The 18,667-nt window shown below is 38.1% G+C and overlaps 1 protein-coding gene across 46 annotated transcripts in view; it reads right to left on the bottom strand.

Annotated features, from left to right (window-relative positions):
* Window positions 1-18,667, bottom strand: part of MAP2 (microtubule associated protein 2) — a 282,928-nt gene that overhangs the window by 31,149 nt on the left and 233,112 nt on the right. For 17 of the 46 annotated variants that reach the window (XM_019838577.3, XM_019838585.3, XM_019838575.3 and 14 more), the window contains 5 exons: window positions 10,208-10,453; window positions 4,661-8,419; window positions 4,256-4,462; window positions 3,945-4,079; window positions 1,035-1,096 (listed from right to left, as the gene is read on the bottom strand). In XM_019838577.3, coding sequence (XP_019694136.2) covers window positions 1,035-1,096; window positions 3,945-4,079; window positions 4,256-4,462; window positions 4,661-8,419; window positions 10,208-10,453 — 4,409 coding nt within the window. Of the gene's footprint in view, window positions 1-1,034; window positions 1,097-3,944; window positions 4,080-4,255; window positions 4,463-4,660; window positions 8,420-10,207; window positions 10,454-16,414; window positions 16,632-16,671; window positions 16,960-18,667 lie in introns of those variants that run through there. The other 29 variants (XM_019838594.3, XM_019838595.3, XM_023259651.2 and 26 more) reach the window with 12 other exon arrangements.

The raw sequence follows: 18,667 nt of genomic DNA, 5'->3' as shown, positions 1-18,667 counted from the left end.
ATAATGAACATGGGCACTCTTATATACAGCTGGAGAACATATAAGTCAGTAGAACACTTCTAGAGGACAATTTTGATAATGTTAGGAAAAAACTTTAAATGTGGACTTTCTGCTTGAAACAATAATTTCACTACTAGGAAATTATCCTAAGGAAAAGCATATGGATGCATTCACAGATTAAGCCAAAAAGATTTCTAGAGTAATACTGTTAAAACGACAATAAAAATAGTTTAAAAGTCAAGTAACAGGGAACTGATAATGTATGTCACCATAAATAAATAAAACACAATGCAATGTAGTCATTAAAGTGATGTACAAGACTGGTTCATGAGAGGGAAATGTGTTTATTGATTTATTGTTTTAAAATCTATTACAAATTTAAAATCTAACAAACAAATCTATTCATTGTTTTAGTAAAAAACTGATACACAGTGCTTCCATTTTTGTCATTAAACCTATCAATATGTAGGAAAAAATAAAGAGTTTATATCAAAATGGTAACTATAGTTTTCTTTAGATAAGGGGGCTATAATATATTTTTACTTATATTTGCTCATCTACATTGTTTAATTTTCTCATATTCTTATTTTGTAATAACAATAATGAAAATGTCTTATAACGTACACTTTAATGTGGATTATAGTGATTTATCTTGATTCCATGAAAAGTAAATAAACTGAGCTTCCCTATTTTTGCCAGATCATTGTGCTGTTGGTTTTTATCTTACTAAAAGAGAGACAGCCTAAATCCCAGCTCTGCCCTCACCAAGTACTATCAGATGTCATTCTAGAAGATACTGAGACATGCCCAAATGCCATGGAGAATCATTCTGGGCGAATGAACGATTAAAAATAAACAAATAAAAATAAATAAGTAAGTAAATAAATAAGTAAGTAAGTAAATAAATAAATAAATAAAATGACATTTAAGAGTAAACATCTGAAGTGTAACTTACAACTAAAGTTATTAAAACATTGCCACCAATACCAAAGGAAGCTTCAAGTGAAGAACAAGGAAAAAACCATTTTACTCACAGAGACTTTGTCCTTTGCCTGTTTAAATACACTGGAAGCCTGAGTTGTTTCACCACCTGTTGCTGTCGAAAAAAGAAGATACAAACAACCCCGAACTTAGTGGCTAAAAACCACACAATGCATTTTTTAATCTCTTTTGGTTATTCAGTTGTGTCAACAGACTAACGCAAAGCAAAATTTTGCTTATTTTGAGATTCAAATTCAGTAACTGAAGAAATCTGAATACCAACATTATAGCATGTGGCTCCCACTACAATGTGTGCTAATTAATACAACCCAGTGTTTACCAAAGCACAGGTAAGCACACCAAATAACTTCCTATTGGTTACCAAGGTACCTTTAAATCTTATTACTACATAAGCATAGATCCTTTAGAACGGAAGTCACAGAACACCATCCAAATACTGTCAAATTTAAGAAAAGGGGGAGTGATTGGTTTCTAGGGTTGGCATGATGTAAAAGAGCGTTCATGGAGATTCCCAAGCCCTCTTTTTATGGCCAGTGGCATACCTACAGATATTTCTACATTTTATATTCAAACTGTCATGGTCAGCCAACCCCTTTTCCTCTGTACCCCTTCATTTCACAACATGAGTGACACACTTGTTTGACGTGAAACGCACCAAATGAGAAGAAAAACAGCTTGTCAAGGAAAGAAAACATGAGAGGAATTTCAAATTCAGTAATATAGAACATGTTCTACACATGCACTTCCTGTATGAAATTATTACCACATCTGTTACTGTTGTTTCTCTTGCTGCTGTTTAATACCTCTGGTTCCAATTTTAAACTCTACTATCTCCAGCACATTTTCTGTTGATGACTTACCTGACTTGACTCAAATATCTCTCATGATTGAAAACAACCCTTTGTGTTTTGGAAAAACGATCTCGATTTAAAAATTGTGCTTAGAAAATGAAAGGCACAAGCTTGTGTAGTTATTTCTTCCTTAATCTTCTTTCATAAGGGAAAACGTCAGGGCGGAAAAATCTAAAGCTTATAAGCACTCCAAGTGAGTTTCAAAAAGGTTTCTTATGTCACATGCAGCTCTCACACACAAAAAAACAACTGTCTACAAGATGCTATATGCTATTTAGGACTGGCTAGTAAGATTCAGATTCTGGAATGATTTTTTTTTTTTTAAGAAGCAGTGCAAATGATGCTTCCCTAATGTATCTGTAGCATTTCTTAAATTTCTGCGACATAGAGCTTGCTTCAAGCCAATGACATCTAGTGTTTGGTATATGCTTTCTGCTTTAGTATCTTAATATCTGAACAGAGTAAGACTCTAATTAGTCCAAACATCTTAAATTTCCCTTAATGAATGAGTTAAAAAGGTGTTTACTCTCAATGTGGTAAATCGAATACCAATGACATGTAGACACTTCACCAAACCATTTGACATTTCCTCTAAAATTTCATAATCCTGATACACTCTTTCATCCTTTTACATATGATATCTGATTTTGATGCCCAAACCAAGAGAGTCTGTCAAGCATTTGTCTAATTAGAAGAAAAATTCCGAGTTTAATGCAAATGAATTAAGATGTGATATAAGAGTTAGAAATAGCATGTTAATGTCTAATTTAGAAAAGCTCCTCATCCTGAACTTCTATCATCAAGGTTTCTTTATAATTCTGAGCCTTCCACCTTCAAATACTTCCTGAAAGACTGCTTCTTGAAGGAAAGCTCATGAGATGATTACCATACGAGGAACACAAATATAAAAAACTTGTAATTTTACTGACTATCATAAAACCATCAATTACCTTGATCTTCTTTTTCTTACAAAGGTTAATGCTGCTCTTAACCTTTAAAGCCATCCAAAGGTTTATATAAAGGCACTTCCAATATACACTGTAAAGGTAAATATTCCTTCCTGATTTAGCAATCTGATATCTTATTTTCTAGACTACAAGTGTGCTACTTAATAAATGCAAAAATAAAATGTATTATAAATTAAGATTATCCGAGGGTAATCACACACTTAAAGTAAATACTTGGTACTGAAATTTAGGAATAGAGTTCGCATTATAGATATTTGTATGCGCTTTTATTTGTGATTTGTAATACGTTTTGCTCCTTCATTTCACTACTTTTTCAAGGGGAGTTAAAAACAAGTGTATTTGGAAAAGACAGAAAAATGAGGTAGTGAAATATAAATGCACCTAAGTTCTAAGAGATTCAGGGGGAAGGAGTTTTATCTGGGAATTCTGAATACTAAATTATATCAGAAAATTAGCAGTTTGCATCCAACACATTTAAGAAAATCCCAATGACAAAAAGTCAGTGAAGAGATGGAGTACAGTGAACTGAAAGCCTTGCTAATTTTGGATACGAAAAATAAAATCTGATGGGATGACCAGACCATTTCCTTTCCTTTTCTTTTTCTTTCATCTGAAGCAAAGTAATTTTGAAATCACAATTTTACCCCAGATTTGCTTTTCATTTCCAATCTTGAAATCACTGTACATTCTTGGTAAATTCATCAACATCAGTAACAGATTTGGCAGTAACCACGTAGAAAATAGAACAAATATAGTATGGGTTTAAGCATGAGAGAGAGAAATAAGCAAAATAATGAGAATGCATACCACAGTCCTATTCATCGTCATCCTCTAACCAAACACACAGAATGAAAATAGGAATCCCCAGAACGTGACACTAGAGCACAATGCCAAGATAAAATCACTGCTAAGTCTGAGCATAACAAAGAAACAGATGGTCATGACCTCTTCTGCAGGGAGGAGAAAAAAAAAAAGAATAATGATACAAGACACTTAATAGCAAAACTGTTCATGACTGCTAAGATTCTTGGAAGAAAAACAAAATGAAGAAGCTGCTACGGTAATGAGATAAAAAAAATACACATCTATGTTTGCCAGCCACATTGCACAATTGAACAGTCACCTGTCGTTTTCCGCTTAACACAGGAGAGATGAGTTGGTCTAGTATATTTGATAGCAGGTTTTAAAATGAATTTCCTGGAGGGAGAGTGGGCCTGAACTTCTGTTTTTTTAGCAAGTTCAGCCTTCTTATAAACTGCTATGAATAAAAAAAAAAACACACACAAAAAGCATACCATCAGGAGAAAATAAACAATTGGAGCAAAACCGAACGAAATTTCATAAATAATTAGTTACCACTGTAAGGAAGTTTCTTTTACAAAAGAGTAATAACAAATTCAAAAACATTTTGAAAGAAGGGATTGTTAAATGAACCTTTTTTCCTTCTCACTTCATCTCTGGAGACTGTGCTAGGTTCCTTTTTAGCTATTTTTCTTTCAGGAGTGGAAATTCTGCCTCTCCCGGTTTTAAAAGGCTTTTCTTTTCTATGTTTCTCAAGAGATGGTCTCCGAGCTTCCTTTTCAGCTTTCTCCTCTTTAGGAATAGTTTCTAACTGTTCTGTCATGATGCTCCTATCATCATCTGTGGATCAAAGCAAACCATGACAACAACAACAACAACAATGAAAACATTAGTAACAAATGTACAAAATCCTTCATATATTTAACAAAATGCAAAATCGAGATAAAGGGACATTTTAAAAAATGTTTAAAATCGAAAAAATCCATTAGGTTATGGGATTTTATTTGGAAGTAGAAAATTTAAAAAAAAAATGCACACCTTGAGTGTCCACCCAGAGGCTGTCAGCATCCATGATGGAATCATCAATGGTGGTTTCGTCTTTGTAATCGTCATAGGTTTCCGTCTTATATTCTGAGAGGGCAACCTCTTCTCTCTCAGGGGAAGCTGGAGCCTCCGGGGAGCCATCCTTGGGTTCTGCCTGGGCTTCGGCTGCCTCTTCTACTTCGAGCTCTTCTTCGGCGTGGGGGGACGGTCTCCTCTCCACCTCAGGCTGCTCTAGGGCTGCAAAACGCACACTGTGGGAACCTGACTCCCCTTCTTCAGTTGTGGTTTGCACTACAGTGATAAAATCATCCTCGATGGTTACCACGGACTCGATGACTCCTTTGTGCTCACCGGGGCAGGTCTCCACAAATTCCTCCCGGACACCTGCGATTCCCAGGTCGGTAATCTGAAGGGTGTCTGAGCGGAAGAGCAGTTTATCATATTCTCCCCGGGCTTCTATCTCTTCTTCTTCACTCTGAACCTCTGCTGGTTCAGCCCCGATGGCTTTAGGTAATGGCTCAGTGACATCGGAGGGAGTGACAGATATATCTGGGGCCTCTTTGCTTTCTTCTTTTGGCTGCTGAATAAATTCCATCTGGACATCAGCTCTCTCATCTGGGGCTAAATCAGCCTCTGAAACAGCAGGTGCACAAGGTATTTCCACTGACAACTTGATGGCAATCTCATCCTGAATTAGAGAGGATTCTGGGGATGTTTCCTTCTTGCCCTCATCAGCTTTCAAAGACTCCATGGTGAGGCTCTCATGCTCACCACTGGACTCGTAGGACTCTTCTTTGTCCACAGCCTCCTGGTGCACCAAGTCAGGCTTGGCCACCTTCTCCTTGATTTCTGTCTCACTGGTTTTAGTGCCTTCTTTCATGTGGCCAGGATCAACACTCAGAAACATATCTCCCTCCTGAGGTACTGCAGATGAGGGGGTGAGATCTTGTGTAGCTTCGAGTTGAAGTTCTGTTGCTTTTCCAGCATCTATGGTCAGTCCTGCAGCCATCTGTCCAAAGTCACTGATTTTAACATCTAATTGACCCTGGTCAGCTTTCTGTGCAATGACATCCAGTTCTGGTTCAGCTTTTTTGGATGGTTCCACCTCAGCTATCTCTGGGACTGAACTAAGACCTGTCTCAGCTTTCTCAGCCGCAGGAGGTGATGTGTCTTTTGATACGGGCAGTTCTTTGGTCGAAGGGTGTTCGTAGGTTACTCCTAATCCAAATGTTTCGACTTTATCACTGGCCTCTTCCGTTGCCTTGGCATGTTCTTTTGCATCAGCATGTTCTTCGCTCTTTTCTAGTACAGTATCCAGCTTATCATTAGCTTTCCTCTCCTGATCAAACTCCCTACCCAGTACTGATTTGTCACCAGGGATATGTGGGGATACTTCTTTCTCAGCACCAAACTCATCTTTGACTCTGCCGGCAGCTGCCAATTTTACTTCAATCAACGAAAGGTCTGTGGCTAGATCTCTTCGCATTTTATCATCAGTGCCTTCGTAAAAGGAACCACTCTCCCCTGACAGATTCTCACTGTCTTGAACAGGTGATGGCAGTGGGACAGTGTATTTATTGAACACACAGTAACCCAGGTCTTCCAGCTGACTGTCTGTTTTAACAACGACATGGTTTTCATCAGTGACAGGGGGCAAGCCGGCACTACTCTCCTCAACCACAGTCTCTGATGGGACTGATTTCCTCCTGGCAACTTCAGCATCTGCACTCACAGAGGCTAATCTTGACCTTGTGCCTGCCAGGTCTAGCATTTCAGGCAGGTCAGGGGCCATGACAGTGCCATTTTTGTAATAATCTTTGGCTAGGAAAGGTGACTCACACGATGTCTCAACTTGAGCATTTTCCTCTCCGGTAGCTTTTTCTCCCTCTATCTGTTCTTCTTCCTCTTTGCTCTCTACTGGGAAACATGGGGCTTTCTCAAGTGCAGGGGTTGTGGCTGGAAGGTAATCATCCCCTTCGTCCATACTTCCGCTAGTGTTCGTTAGAATATCAGAAGCCAGAGGAGAAAGATCATGTCCCCGACCAAAGTTAAATCCAAGGGCTATGGAATCCAGGCAAGACATGGGCAAATTGATTGACATGCTTCTTTGTTCTATTGCAGACCTTCCACCAAGTCCTAAACTCCTGCTTAATGTCAAGTCGTCCTTATTCTTACTGTGGAGATCCCTTTTCTCCCCATACACTTTTGGATCAATAGTAAACATTCTTTCTTGAGGAGAACTGGGTTCTTCAGGCACCTCAGATGGATAACTCTGTGCAAGAGTGCTATACCCTGCTTCTTGTGCTGGAGCACTGGGCTGGGGTTCTTTACCGGCCTGAAGTCCCTTGTCACCGTTTTTATATGCAGGAGATACGGTATCAAAAGGCTCTTGGGCACTTTCTCTTGTGTCACTTAGTTCATAGTAATCACTGCCTGGCTGGATGCTTTTTGTCACTTCTTCTTTCAAGGCAGATGTTTCAAAGTACTTGGACATTCCTGACTTATCTTCATAAAATGGCATGTCAAGCTCAGCTGACGTTTCAGCCCCAACCCCTTCAACCTTATGATCTTTATCAGCAACTTTTTCTTGAAAAAGGTCCTGGGTTGCACTCTGTTCACTTACTGCAGCTGGTTCGGTCATGACTTTCTCCAGTGTCTTGGAGGTCATGGCTGAATCTGTAACTGTTTGCTCCAAACTTACAGGGAATGAGTCCTGTTTTAGTGTATCTCTGGTAGTGTCTTGGCCTTTCTGTTCTTCTTTCGAGAGGGTGTGCTCCACGGAGGGCTGAATTATGCCTGTTTCTTCATCTGTCAGTTTGGGGGGCTCACTCTCTTTTGGCATGGCTTCTTTGTCAGAGATGGTCGTTTTTTCTTCAAGCTTTAGCTGAGACTCCTTTTCAGTAAGTGTAGCTTCCTGTCCACTGAGGGTTGAGATCTCTGTTTTCTGCACACTCTCTTGCTTTATCGCCCCTTTTTCTTCTCCTAATACTTTCTCTGGGACATATTCTTCCACAGTTGGAATGTGGGCATCTTTGGGTAAGGTGATTGCTTCTGAGGCTGGTGCTTCTGCCATTTTGTCAGGTTTATCCTTATGAGGCTCTTCAGCTTTAGAACTATCTTTGGCAGTCACTGGGCCACTGGTTTCTTCCAGAGATTTCTTGTCATCTGGCTGCAATAGGGCAGGGGCAAAGGGTGATGCTTCTGCAACTATTTCATTCTTTATGACATCTAAAGGAAGAGTGAAGCTTCCAGCCTGAAAGGGACTTGGCATAGGAGAATCAAATTGTTTCCCTTCCCATTTGGGGATATCCTCAAACACATCCTTTCCCTTCATGGGTGTTAGGGGGCCAGGTGATATGGGAGCAGCTAAACCCCACTCATCTTTTTTTGCTTCTACTGGCATTTCGATGAACCAGTCCTTTTGCTCTTTTGGAGCTGGGGGCTCTGCAGAGAGGTCAATACCAGGCACCACCAGGCTGGGTTCTGTCTTCTGTTTCATGTCTTCCAGCCCGGCACCAAGAGCATGCCCAAACAGGGCGGTGGGTGCTTTTTCTTCTTCTGTGCCTTGCGTGTCCTTTTTATCAGGGGAAGTTTTAGTCGTCTCAGGCTGAGAAGCTAAGGCAGCATGTTTAAGGTCTTCACCAGGCTTACTTTGTTCCTCTGACTCCTTTTCCTTCTTGTCCAATGGCTCAGCTGGGGAGGGAGTCAATTCCTGCTGATCATGGAACTCCATCTTCGAGGCTGGAAGTAAACCTGAAGTAATTGGGTTGATTTTTAAACAAATAATAGGCAAGTGCTTTCAGGCAGTAAGCTTAAAATTATATTTTGAAATGACAAATGAATGGTAGGGTAAACAAAACAAAACAAAACAAAATGAAACTATGGATCATGCAAGCATGCTACCCATTTAAAAATCAATATGAAAATGTCAGGACTGAGATATATTTGTACTGCTAAAATGGACTCCTGTTGAGAATCTATGCATACAGGAATTGTAGTTAAGTGTGTAGTTTGAATACTCCTTTCTCCTTTATTTGGTCTTTCCTAAATAGTATGTCATGTATGTTGTAGTGGAAAAAAATTTCATGTGCCTTCTACAGACAAAAATCATAAATTAAAGAATATTGAATAAGTCAGTAACATTACGGTATAAAAATACATTAAGGACTAAATATGAAAAAGGATGAATGTCTACTGAACTTTTCATTTTTGTTCTCGTTTAAAAATGAACTGGCAGGCCATGGGCAGAGTGCCAATTAATTCATAATAAGTATCAATAGTTTCAATTACCTTGATTTACACATGCCAGTGCCAATGTTTTGAACACTGAAAGGTTACTGACATAATTTTTTAGAGATCATCTGAGATTAAATTTCAGGAATATAAATAAATATTTATGATATTTATCTATAAATATATTTTATATAAATATTTATAATGTAAATAAATATTTGCTATTAACTTTATATGATATGACCTAAAAGTCGACAAATCAATTTGTACCACAAATTCAAAATTCTTAATTCCTAATCATTTTAGTTAACCTACATGACAGATATAAGAAAATCTAAATTATATTGTTAATACTGGGATGTCATGTGAATACACATTTCAAAAAGAGTCAGTTATTATAACATCTTTCTCTCCCTGGTCATGACCTCATTCTCTGGAACATGACTAATGATGAGACACTAAATAGTATTGGCTTTAAAGATGCTTCCCAGAAATTAAACAACTCTTTTTTCAATTTCGGTTTGTTCACTAACCCGAAAGGTTTTAGAGTCTCACTTTTGTCACAGGTATTTCACTGTGATCTTTAGGGCTAAATGTAATTATCTGGAAAAGATTTGGGGCAAATAAGAAAATTCAGTCATCTCTCGAAGAGCAAGTGTATGGATCATCATTACCTTATATACTTGTGTGTCCTGTTGTAACAATAGAAAAGAAATACTTTATGAACTTCTAATAAAGGTTAGATGAATGAAAACTCAAGAGATATGGTGATGGTCAAAGAGGTTGGCTGCCATGGAGAGGAAATGATATGAGAAGCATCAGCAGGAGCTTTTAAGGAAACCAAACCAGTATTCATCGAAGCATAAAAAATATAGCACACTGCGGTTGCAAACAAAAACAATTCTACCATTTAAGCCTGTATGTGCCAAAATCCAACTCTACGATTTGAAAGAAAAGCATATGAATCGCTGTCTCAAAAATAAAAATAAAAATATACATGTATTAGCAATGTGACTGGCAAACACTTGAGATGAGGGGGCGGACAAAAAGCTCACACAGCATCGTCAGCCTGGCCGCAAAGCGTATCGTATCATGGCAAAGTAAAACCAAGAATCAGCTGCAGCGGTGGAAAACCTAGCTGCCACACAGCACCTGTGCAAGCCACACTCTGCCCGTTAAACCTAAAACAGTGGTCTTGGGACCATGAGAAGACCAAGCAATGGAATAGCATTGGAAAGGCATCAGGTTGGTAAGCTGCCGGAGAGATCATTTGCAACAAAACACATGCAAATCCTAGAAAAGACACACCTTCCCCAGCAGAGGAAGGGATTTTTACTTCTGGAGACACCTCCGAGACCTCTTTTACACTTTTCTCCTGTGGGGCCCCTGCTGGGGCACTCTCTTCAGGAACTATTTGGGCCTCCGCACTAGACTCCACTTGGCCCTCACTGAGGCCCTTGGATTGGTCTGAGGCCTTGGCAGCCCCGCACTCTTTCCCAGGAAGAGTGGCAGGTTTCTCTTCCTCAGCCATTGTTCCCTCTAGCGTTTCTTCTTCTTAGGGATGAAAAAGATGTTGACATCATGACCACAGAACAATACACAAAATGGCAGAAATATCATTCAAGGAACACTTTCAGCTCCATTATGTTGACCTCACCAGAACCTCTTTTCCCATTTGGATGAGCAAATTAATATTCTAATGCAACGTGCATTATGTATTGCTTGGGAAATTATTATATATAATCTGCTAATAATGATGCCTTTTACACTTTTGATAAAAGACTGTTTTTTTAAAAACTTGAGAGCTGAAAGGGTTTTATTGCTCTATTACCCTTGGTGGAAATGGCAGGAAGTGGCACACGTATAGAAAGCTCGCTGGAAATAAGAGATGATGCTGCTGGACGATGGATGATCATGAAAAGATAGATGCGTAGATGTACTGAAAAATACCTTTACATTTGTTAGACACCTGCTGTTTTCTCCAATGCAGTAAGCCCCTACATATGAATTTCTTATTACTTTACTTAAACCATGCAAATTTCAGTAAAGAATCTTTGGGAATTAAAAAAACACCTGGTCTCAAAATGATAGCCACCGACTACCTTAACAGCTTTATCATGGAATCCATCAAAACTATTTTATTTCGTATTTAAAAGCAGAAGTATTTACTATTTAAAGCTTCAGGCTGCACTTTAATATAATTTGTTTAATATTTTTAAGGCAAATGACTTCCTGATTCAATTTATTTTACCTTCCTTGCATCACGTGGTATCAGAGAATGGGTAAGCAAAATATTGTGAAAAACAAGGTCCAGGTAAAATGTGATCTTCCCACTTAGAAAAGTCTACCTCTGGGACACAACTGTTACCCTATTGCTGAAACCCTTAAAATACCAATAATGTAGCTCATGTATACTTCTCTTTGATCCTGAATAAGAAAATGTGCATATTACCTATAAAGTCTTATTTCTGCAATTCAAAACAAAACCACCAAGATAACTGAATGGCAACTAAACTGCCAAAATATCCTCCCAAAAGATGTATACCACATGGAAAAATGTTAACAATTAAAATGTAGACAGCACACTTATGAAGGCCATGAATTGTCGTGTTTATTTGCTTCTCATTTGCACTTCAAATACCAATAAAATAAATCCCATTTTATTCCTTAAGAAATTAGAGGGAGATATATAAGCTGTTTTATAGTTCTCCATATGAAAGATTCTTATGAAATTCTCATGAAACAATTATACGTTATTTAAATGGCCCGGTGAGAAAGACGACAGATGGAAAGGAAAGGAATTTTCTTTTCTTTTCTTGTCTTTTTTTTTTTGAGAAATATTAAAATTCTTGGGTGGGGGAGGGGAGAGAAATACTTCTTCTATTTCCTCCCATTTAGCACCCAGCCACTTTCATTTTTATCATTTAATTATGTAAGTTAACATTTTAAAATTTCAGACTCCAAATTATTATTAAGGCCATTTTTACAATGAATAGAATTAGAGATTTTGATTACAGATGAGACTTTTAAAGTCACCTTGTTGTATAAAGTCTAATCAATTTAATCGACATGTTTTCCAAATCTACATAACCTTTTAGCTTTCCCTTTCCTTATTTCCTATAAATCATGTTTATTTCCACTGCATTTGTCCTTTATTCAAAATTTCACATATTTCTCTTAATTGTGGTAAGTTCACGCTATTGGAAGAACTTAGTATGGGTTAGATTTCTCTGTCAGTGTGTCTGAGCCATTGGGGTTCTTTGTTTTCCAAAGCACCCTTGAAGAAGTTTATTATCATGAATGTAGCTGGTAAGCTATGAATTTATTCCCTGTTGCCTTGGAACTATCGGCCCTTACATTAAATGCTGTCTCATATGAAAATAAACTCTTCATGCAAACAAGTCATTTCTCCCTATTTGAGAATAACCTCTTCACCTATGCAAAAAATGTTTTTAGCTCTAATTTTGTTTTCCTTTACAAAACTACCTAATTAGAATGAGATAAATTGCAGCCCACCGCCCACATTTTTTACCCTCATCACAGCCAGTTATACACTAGGGTCTTCTAGCTTTATGAGGGTGGGATGATGACAAAGGCTGTGGATCAGTTCCTTCACTTTAGCCCAGGTCTGCTGATGTTAGCCAATATTCAGTCACCCGGGGGAGCCTCTCTACTTTCTGTAGAGGATTAAGTGTTTTGGAGAAATACATTCATTTTGTAACATTAATTCTGTTCCAAACAGATTCACAATCTTTCCCTTCTAAAGAGCTATTGTATTAACATGGCACTAAAAAGAAGGCTAATTCTATTTAAGTCTGGTCCTAGTAATATTATGTATCCAAAGAGGAAAAATTATATACAGGATCCTCTTCTTCAGTTTGAGTAAGAGGATATATTCTTCCCCCACTGATTTATTTACAGGGAGCAGAAAGGAGCCAAACTTTAATTGAACTCCTTTTGCTCCCTCCATTTCACTCCCCCATCTTTTTTGCCTTCTTCTCAGAAGCAATGATACAGAAAAAGAAAACACTCACATGCCTCAAATAAGGCTTCTTGTACATGAGGTATTTCGCTAGACATACAAACTATATAGGGACTTCACTTTCATGTGGAAAAAACAGGCTCTTTCCCCTCCCACCCCACATACAAAGGTACACTTAGTATGATGCATGTGGTCAAAGCTGCAGGCTGGGGAGGAGGAGCAAAAAGGGACCATGCTTGGTTCACCTTTCTCCTGGCCTAAGTGGGCCTCTGCACTCTGCGCTGGGACACTGGGGAGCACACTAGAGGTAGTCCATTGTGAGCTGAACAAAGGATGCTCATAGTACTCCTCATCGGAATTGCAAGGGTCATCATCAGGCACAGACACCGAGATGGAGGGGGCTAGGAGCCTACGCCTCTCCCCGCTGGTGGCAGGTTCATGGCGGGGGAACCTGTGTAGAGGACCCACTTGATCCTCAGCCCCTTCATCTACAAACAGACACACAGGAAGAAACTGCAGGGAGAACTGGACAAGACAGACACAAGATCAGACGAACGAGACAAACACCTGCACAAGGACACAATGGGCTACAGACCAGCAGAGCGGGATGGAGGGGAATTAGCAAGACCAAGCTGATGGAGGATGGGAGAGAGTGAATGCTTCATGCTTCAGCAGCCACTGAATTTACACTATGCCTTAGGTAACCTTGCCATTGATTTAATAAATCAAATGCACTAACACCCTTTACTGTATACATAATAGAAATGGTCTACACATTCCCCTCAAACAAGTCAGAATAACCACAAAAACACTGGAATAGAAACAAAGCATTACAATACAAAAGCAGTATTTGGAAGAAATGTTTTCAAGCAGGTTCTTTTCATGCTTCTGTCAATATTTTTATGAGTTAAAAAAGAAGAAAAGTGTTAGGACCTGATGCTATACAATTATAGAGGAAAACAGTCCTGTTTGAAGCACAACCTTAATTATCCAGGATGCTCACATAGTTAGCACTGTGGTTAATTTAATTTTTTGTTAATGACTTTCACCAGAAAGCCATTTTTAATTCCAATCCAGTTGAGAAAAATCTATAGTGTATTATTCTCTCCTGTCTTGCTAAGGAGAGCACAGTGGCATAGCTCCTTAGATCTTTCTTTGGATGCCAAATCCTAGCGGTGTCCCTTCTAACACTGGTTCTCATTTGCATGACTGTGAAGGTAGACGGTTTTAAGAAAGTCCCTAATAATGTAAATCATTTCCTTTTCTTTTTCTTCTGAAAGCGTAAAAGTGATATAATTAGCTGAGAAGTTCCACAGAGCTGGATTCAGATTCACCAAGACTTTATTCTATGTGATTTCATTTGCACCTCTGGCTCTTGGCTGTCTTTATATTTTAAACCCTCATTGCATATTTCTCATTGAAATGCTAAAAGAACTGCTCTCACTTCTATCCTTTCCAGTGTCTTGGCTTAGAAATCAGCCTTATTTAAATACATGTCCTTAAAAACACAAGTGTAGGTTAGTCTGCTCGCACTTGGATTCTGGTATATTTCGTGAGCTTTAAGGATGATGACAGCAAACAATATTCAGCTTCTGATGTGGTATGCACACTACATCTCAGGCCTACATGACAGGTTACTGAACTTGCTAATCACTATTTGTTTACTTATAGAGAGAAATAAGTTTTAAATTTCATAACTTTCAATAATGAGAATGATTAAGACTTACTGAAAGTCTGTGTATCTATCTGTATGATTTTTATTTCTATCAAAACTTAAACAGATGGATTAGAGCATTTATTTGAAAATGCACTGTATTTTTAGGGCAGTAACTAATTTTCAGCAACAAAGTCCTGCCAACTGGAAATAAATCTGAAATCATAAGGATACTAAAATAACATTTTATAGAGGGAATGCTTTTAATCTTTTGAGCACATTATTTACTGATTGTTCCATGTTATATTTTTTGGGGCTGGGTGCTCAGAACTTTCTCAGCCATGATGCTTATTATATCAGGGGGTAGCAGAAGACTAAAATTACATTTGATATTCTTAGTTCAACTCGGCACGATTTCTCAGCTGAGCAGATAATTGACTGAGATAATTGGCCTACAACACTGGCTGAATCATAAGCCCCGGGCTTGTCACATGTCCTAGCCATTCATATTTCCTCCAGGACTCCTTAAGGCTCTAAACACCTCATGTACGCAAGTTACTTCTAAAACTTCCAATATGCTCAATAGATTGCATGGACTATCAATAAGTGAAAATGGCATATTTGTCTGTCTGCTTTTCAACATTTTCTGGGGAGTAGGGGTTAACTATAATGTAAAATGAAAGAATTTAAAGCCGAGAGCTGGTAGTTTAAAGGCAATACTCCTTGAATGCATTAGCCTTTCGAAGATTTTGATCTCCTCTTTCTTGTTGCCATTGCTTGTTTTCGAAAGTGCCAAAATGTGAAAACAGTACAGAGTCTTGCTTCAGATCTGTAACATTTCACAGAAACAGTATTTTCTATTCTGAAAACTTTGACTCTAAACAGATAACAACAAAAACAGCAAAAAACTTTAAGGACTGCAGTGAAAAGGAGTTTCTCTGTAGTATTTGTATGGCCAGGCAACTCCAAAAAGAATGAATGTCTGGCAAAGTCCGGTCTTGGTACTATTAGCTGTAGGTGCTCCAAGTCTCTGTTTCAGACCTATGAGCCTCAAGTCCATCTACAAGTTGCAGAGATGTGCTAGGGAAGTTATACTAAGAGGACCATGGCTAGCTAAGACCAACCAGTGTGCTTGGTTCCAACAATAATGATAAAAGAAATAGATCTTATTTGCTACGGAATCGTGAATGGCAGGTGTTCTTGGTTCACACCCAGTGGAGGTGGGATACATACTAATTATAAGTAAACGAATTATTTATTTTGGTATGGTTTCAAAAAAAAAAAAAAAGGAAATTGGTCCAGGAGCTTAAACAAAAAAAAAACCCTCATTGGAAGATCACTTCCATTTCTTAGACCTACATTAAGAACCAAGAGAAGAATGGCTTTAGGGACACAATGGGCTATGACTGCAGGGACTGAGATTTGGATTGCAATCCTGAATTACTAGCCATGACATCCAGGGGCAAAAAGTGGAAGTGAATATATCTATCTCTGTGGGCTACTGGGAGGATTAAATGAGGAGATATCTGAGAAAATGCCAAGTGTGATGCTGGACTCCATGTATGTTAGCATCTTTGTCTTCGATATACTCAACTTGTCATGTACCTGTGCTTTCCATTCATTTGATACACCAAGACCAGACTTGAGAGATTTATAAAAAGTAAATTCATCTCATAAGTTAGTTTTGTCATTTATGGTCAGGATTGAATGTTTCCTTTTATTAAAAGTACACCTGTTTTGGGAAAGGGACTCTGCTTTCACCATGAAATATTCTATTTCATTTGGTAATGTGATATTTCAAAGGATATGGTTACCTGATGAATCTTGGACTTTTACATAGTTCTGTTGCATAATGATAATATTCAGAAATGAAGCTTACCTGATTTCAGTGGAGGAGTACATCTCCCTGATTTGTTTTCGTACAATTTTTTTTTAAAGCATTGGAAACTCTATATTGAGTTAAAGTAAGATTTGCCACATAAAACCCAGCTTTGGTCTGTCTGTACCCTTTGGTACAAATGAGTAGTCACTTTGTAATAGACACGGAGTCTCTTGGGGTATCAGTGACTTCGTGATTTTGCCTGTCCTGGCATCGCGGCTTCTGTCCCACCACCTGGGGCAATTGGCTCTACTTACATTGTTCTCCACTATCTCTAAGCCCTTTCCATTCTGCAAGCTTTTGCTGCCCAGAGTGAGTTGGAAGGAAAAATACTTTCAGATTAGCAACGATAACTTTACGACATCACTGACACAGGAAAACACCACCCTAGGATTCTGGAGCAAACCTAAGAGGGCAGAAAGTTTCCTGGTTCTATTTTCAGATGATTCCATTGTTCTTGCACAGGCTTCCAAATTCTAACAGTTCAGTCCAAATGACAACTATTATGGTTAGGCCAAAAAGAAAAAGGAGATTAATCTGAAAACATGACAACTAGTGCAGTATTAATTGATTCACTGTACCTGAGTTTCCTTTTAAGTGTGCTACTGATTTATTTTTGCCATCAAAATCCCTTTGTTTCTCCAAATAAGCACACATTCTGAGAATTATTATTACATCAATTATAATAAATGAATATTCATAACTTACAGTAATTAACATCTTAAATTATTTTTGGTGGAAGCGTTCATGCTTCCCCTTTGGGAAAGAACAGATTTAAAAACCTTTGATAACATAAAAATAATCACATCCTCAAAAACATTGAATTACTCAATTTAATCTAAGAGCTCTCTTACATTTGTATAAATGAATTGGCAGTCACATGCCTTTAGATTAAAGTTTCCTTGAGGGTGTGTTGAGGTAGGTAAAAATCTTGCAGATGAAAAACCCACATACTCCTTTTCCACCCAACCTGCTATGAGCTATACATTAATAGAATTTTTCCCAGGTCTTTGCAAACCAATTGGTTTGAAAAACTGAAGAGTTGAATCCTGTCTTGTAACTTTTCACTATTTATTTTCTGATAAACAAAACCTAAAAAAAAATTATACATGCTTTCAGGGTGGCCTAAAATCAGATAGGGCAAGTAGAATTACCTAGACCCATACCTTTCACATATATAAGAATATTACTTGATCTTTTAATTAATGAGGTAGAGTTTATAAATGACATATATTTTTTTCATATAAGTAAAAAATGGTTATCCTTTGAAAAGCAAATCATTAGGCTTTCATATAGTTTAATGCTTTCTTTCGAAAAAATAAAAAGTAATAATTCAATAAAAATACAAGTTTGGTTTGAAAAATGTTAAGGATAAAATATCTTGGATCATCTTCAATAGGAAGTAAATTGAAAATTTCCCCAAATATACTCAAAACAACTTGGGGAAAGCAATCTCGAAATATAAGGAAATAGTTACTCTGGAAAGTGTATCAAAATATGAAAACGATTCTATGACTTATTTATATTTTCATTATATGCACGATAGCACCAATCAGAAAGCAGATTGGGTGAATTCCCAGGCGGATAGATGGATCCTACTACCCTTTCCGCTCCAACTCCCATATAAGAGTAAGAAGAGTAAATTACTAGCTTTCCAGCCGATTTTGGAGTGAACATCATACCCAAGTGACCATCTTGAGTTAAGAAGATTCTCTGATACTTGAAAGGCTTTAAGTAGAGGCTCAGAAACATTTTTAATGGCCTGAGGGAAGTACAGCTGTCATGGAACGTTCTCCAGCGCATCCCCAGTGAAATCCAGGCTCATGAACCAAGTTGGCTACCGCTGACTCTTAAACTCCTTCACTACTCAACCCCTTTCTCACTACCCAGTAACCATGCGAAGTCTTTAGTTGCTAGAACACTTCATGTTCTTGTTCACCTGAGTTCCGCTGCATGTCCTGGTCTCTCCACCCCAAATGCCCTTTTCCCTGCATCTTTGCTTGACCAACTCTTCCTCATGCTTTTGAGCTCAGCTGCTTAACTGTTTCCTCACCATCCAATAAAACAAGATTTCCCTTGTTCTATCTTAAAGCTCTATTCTTTTCCTTCCTAGTGCTAATCCAACTTGAAATTATTTGTAAGCTTATTTATTGGATTGCTGTTCTCCACCAGACTCTGTGCTCCTTACAAGCAGGGATCATGTCTGTTTTGCCCACTAGTGTATACTTAGAATTTAAAGAGTGCTGGGAACAT

Source organism: Felis catus, chromosome C1 (genome assembly GCF_018350175.1).
Source record: "Felis catus isolate Fca126 chromosome C1, F.catus_Fca126_mat1.0, whole genome shotgun sequence".
NCBI classification, from domain to species: domain Eukaryota; kingdom Metazoa; phylum Chordata; class Mammalia; order Carnivora; family Felidae; genus Felis; species Felis catus.
This window is presented reverse-complemented; position numbering and strand designations above follow the sequence as displayed.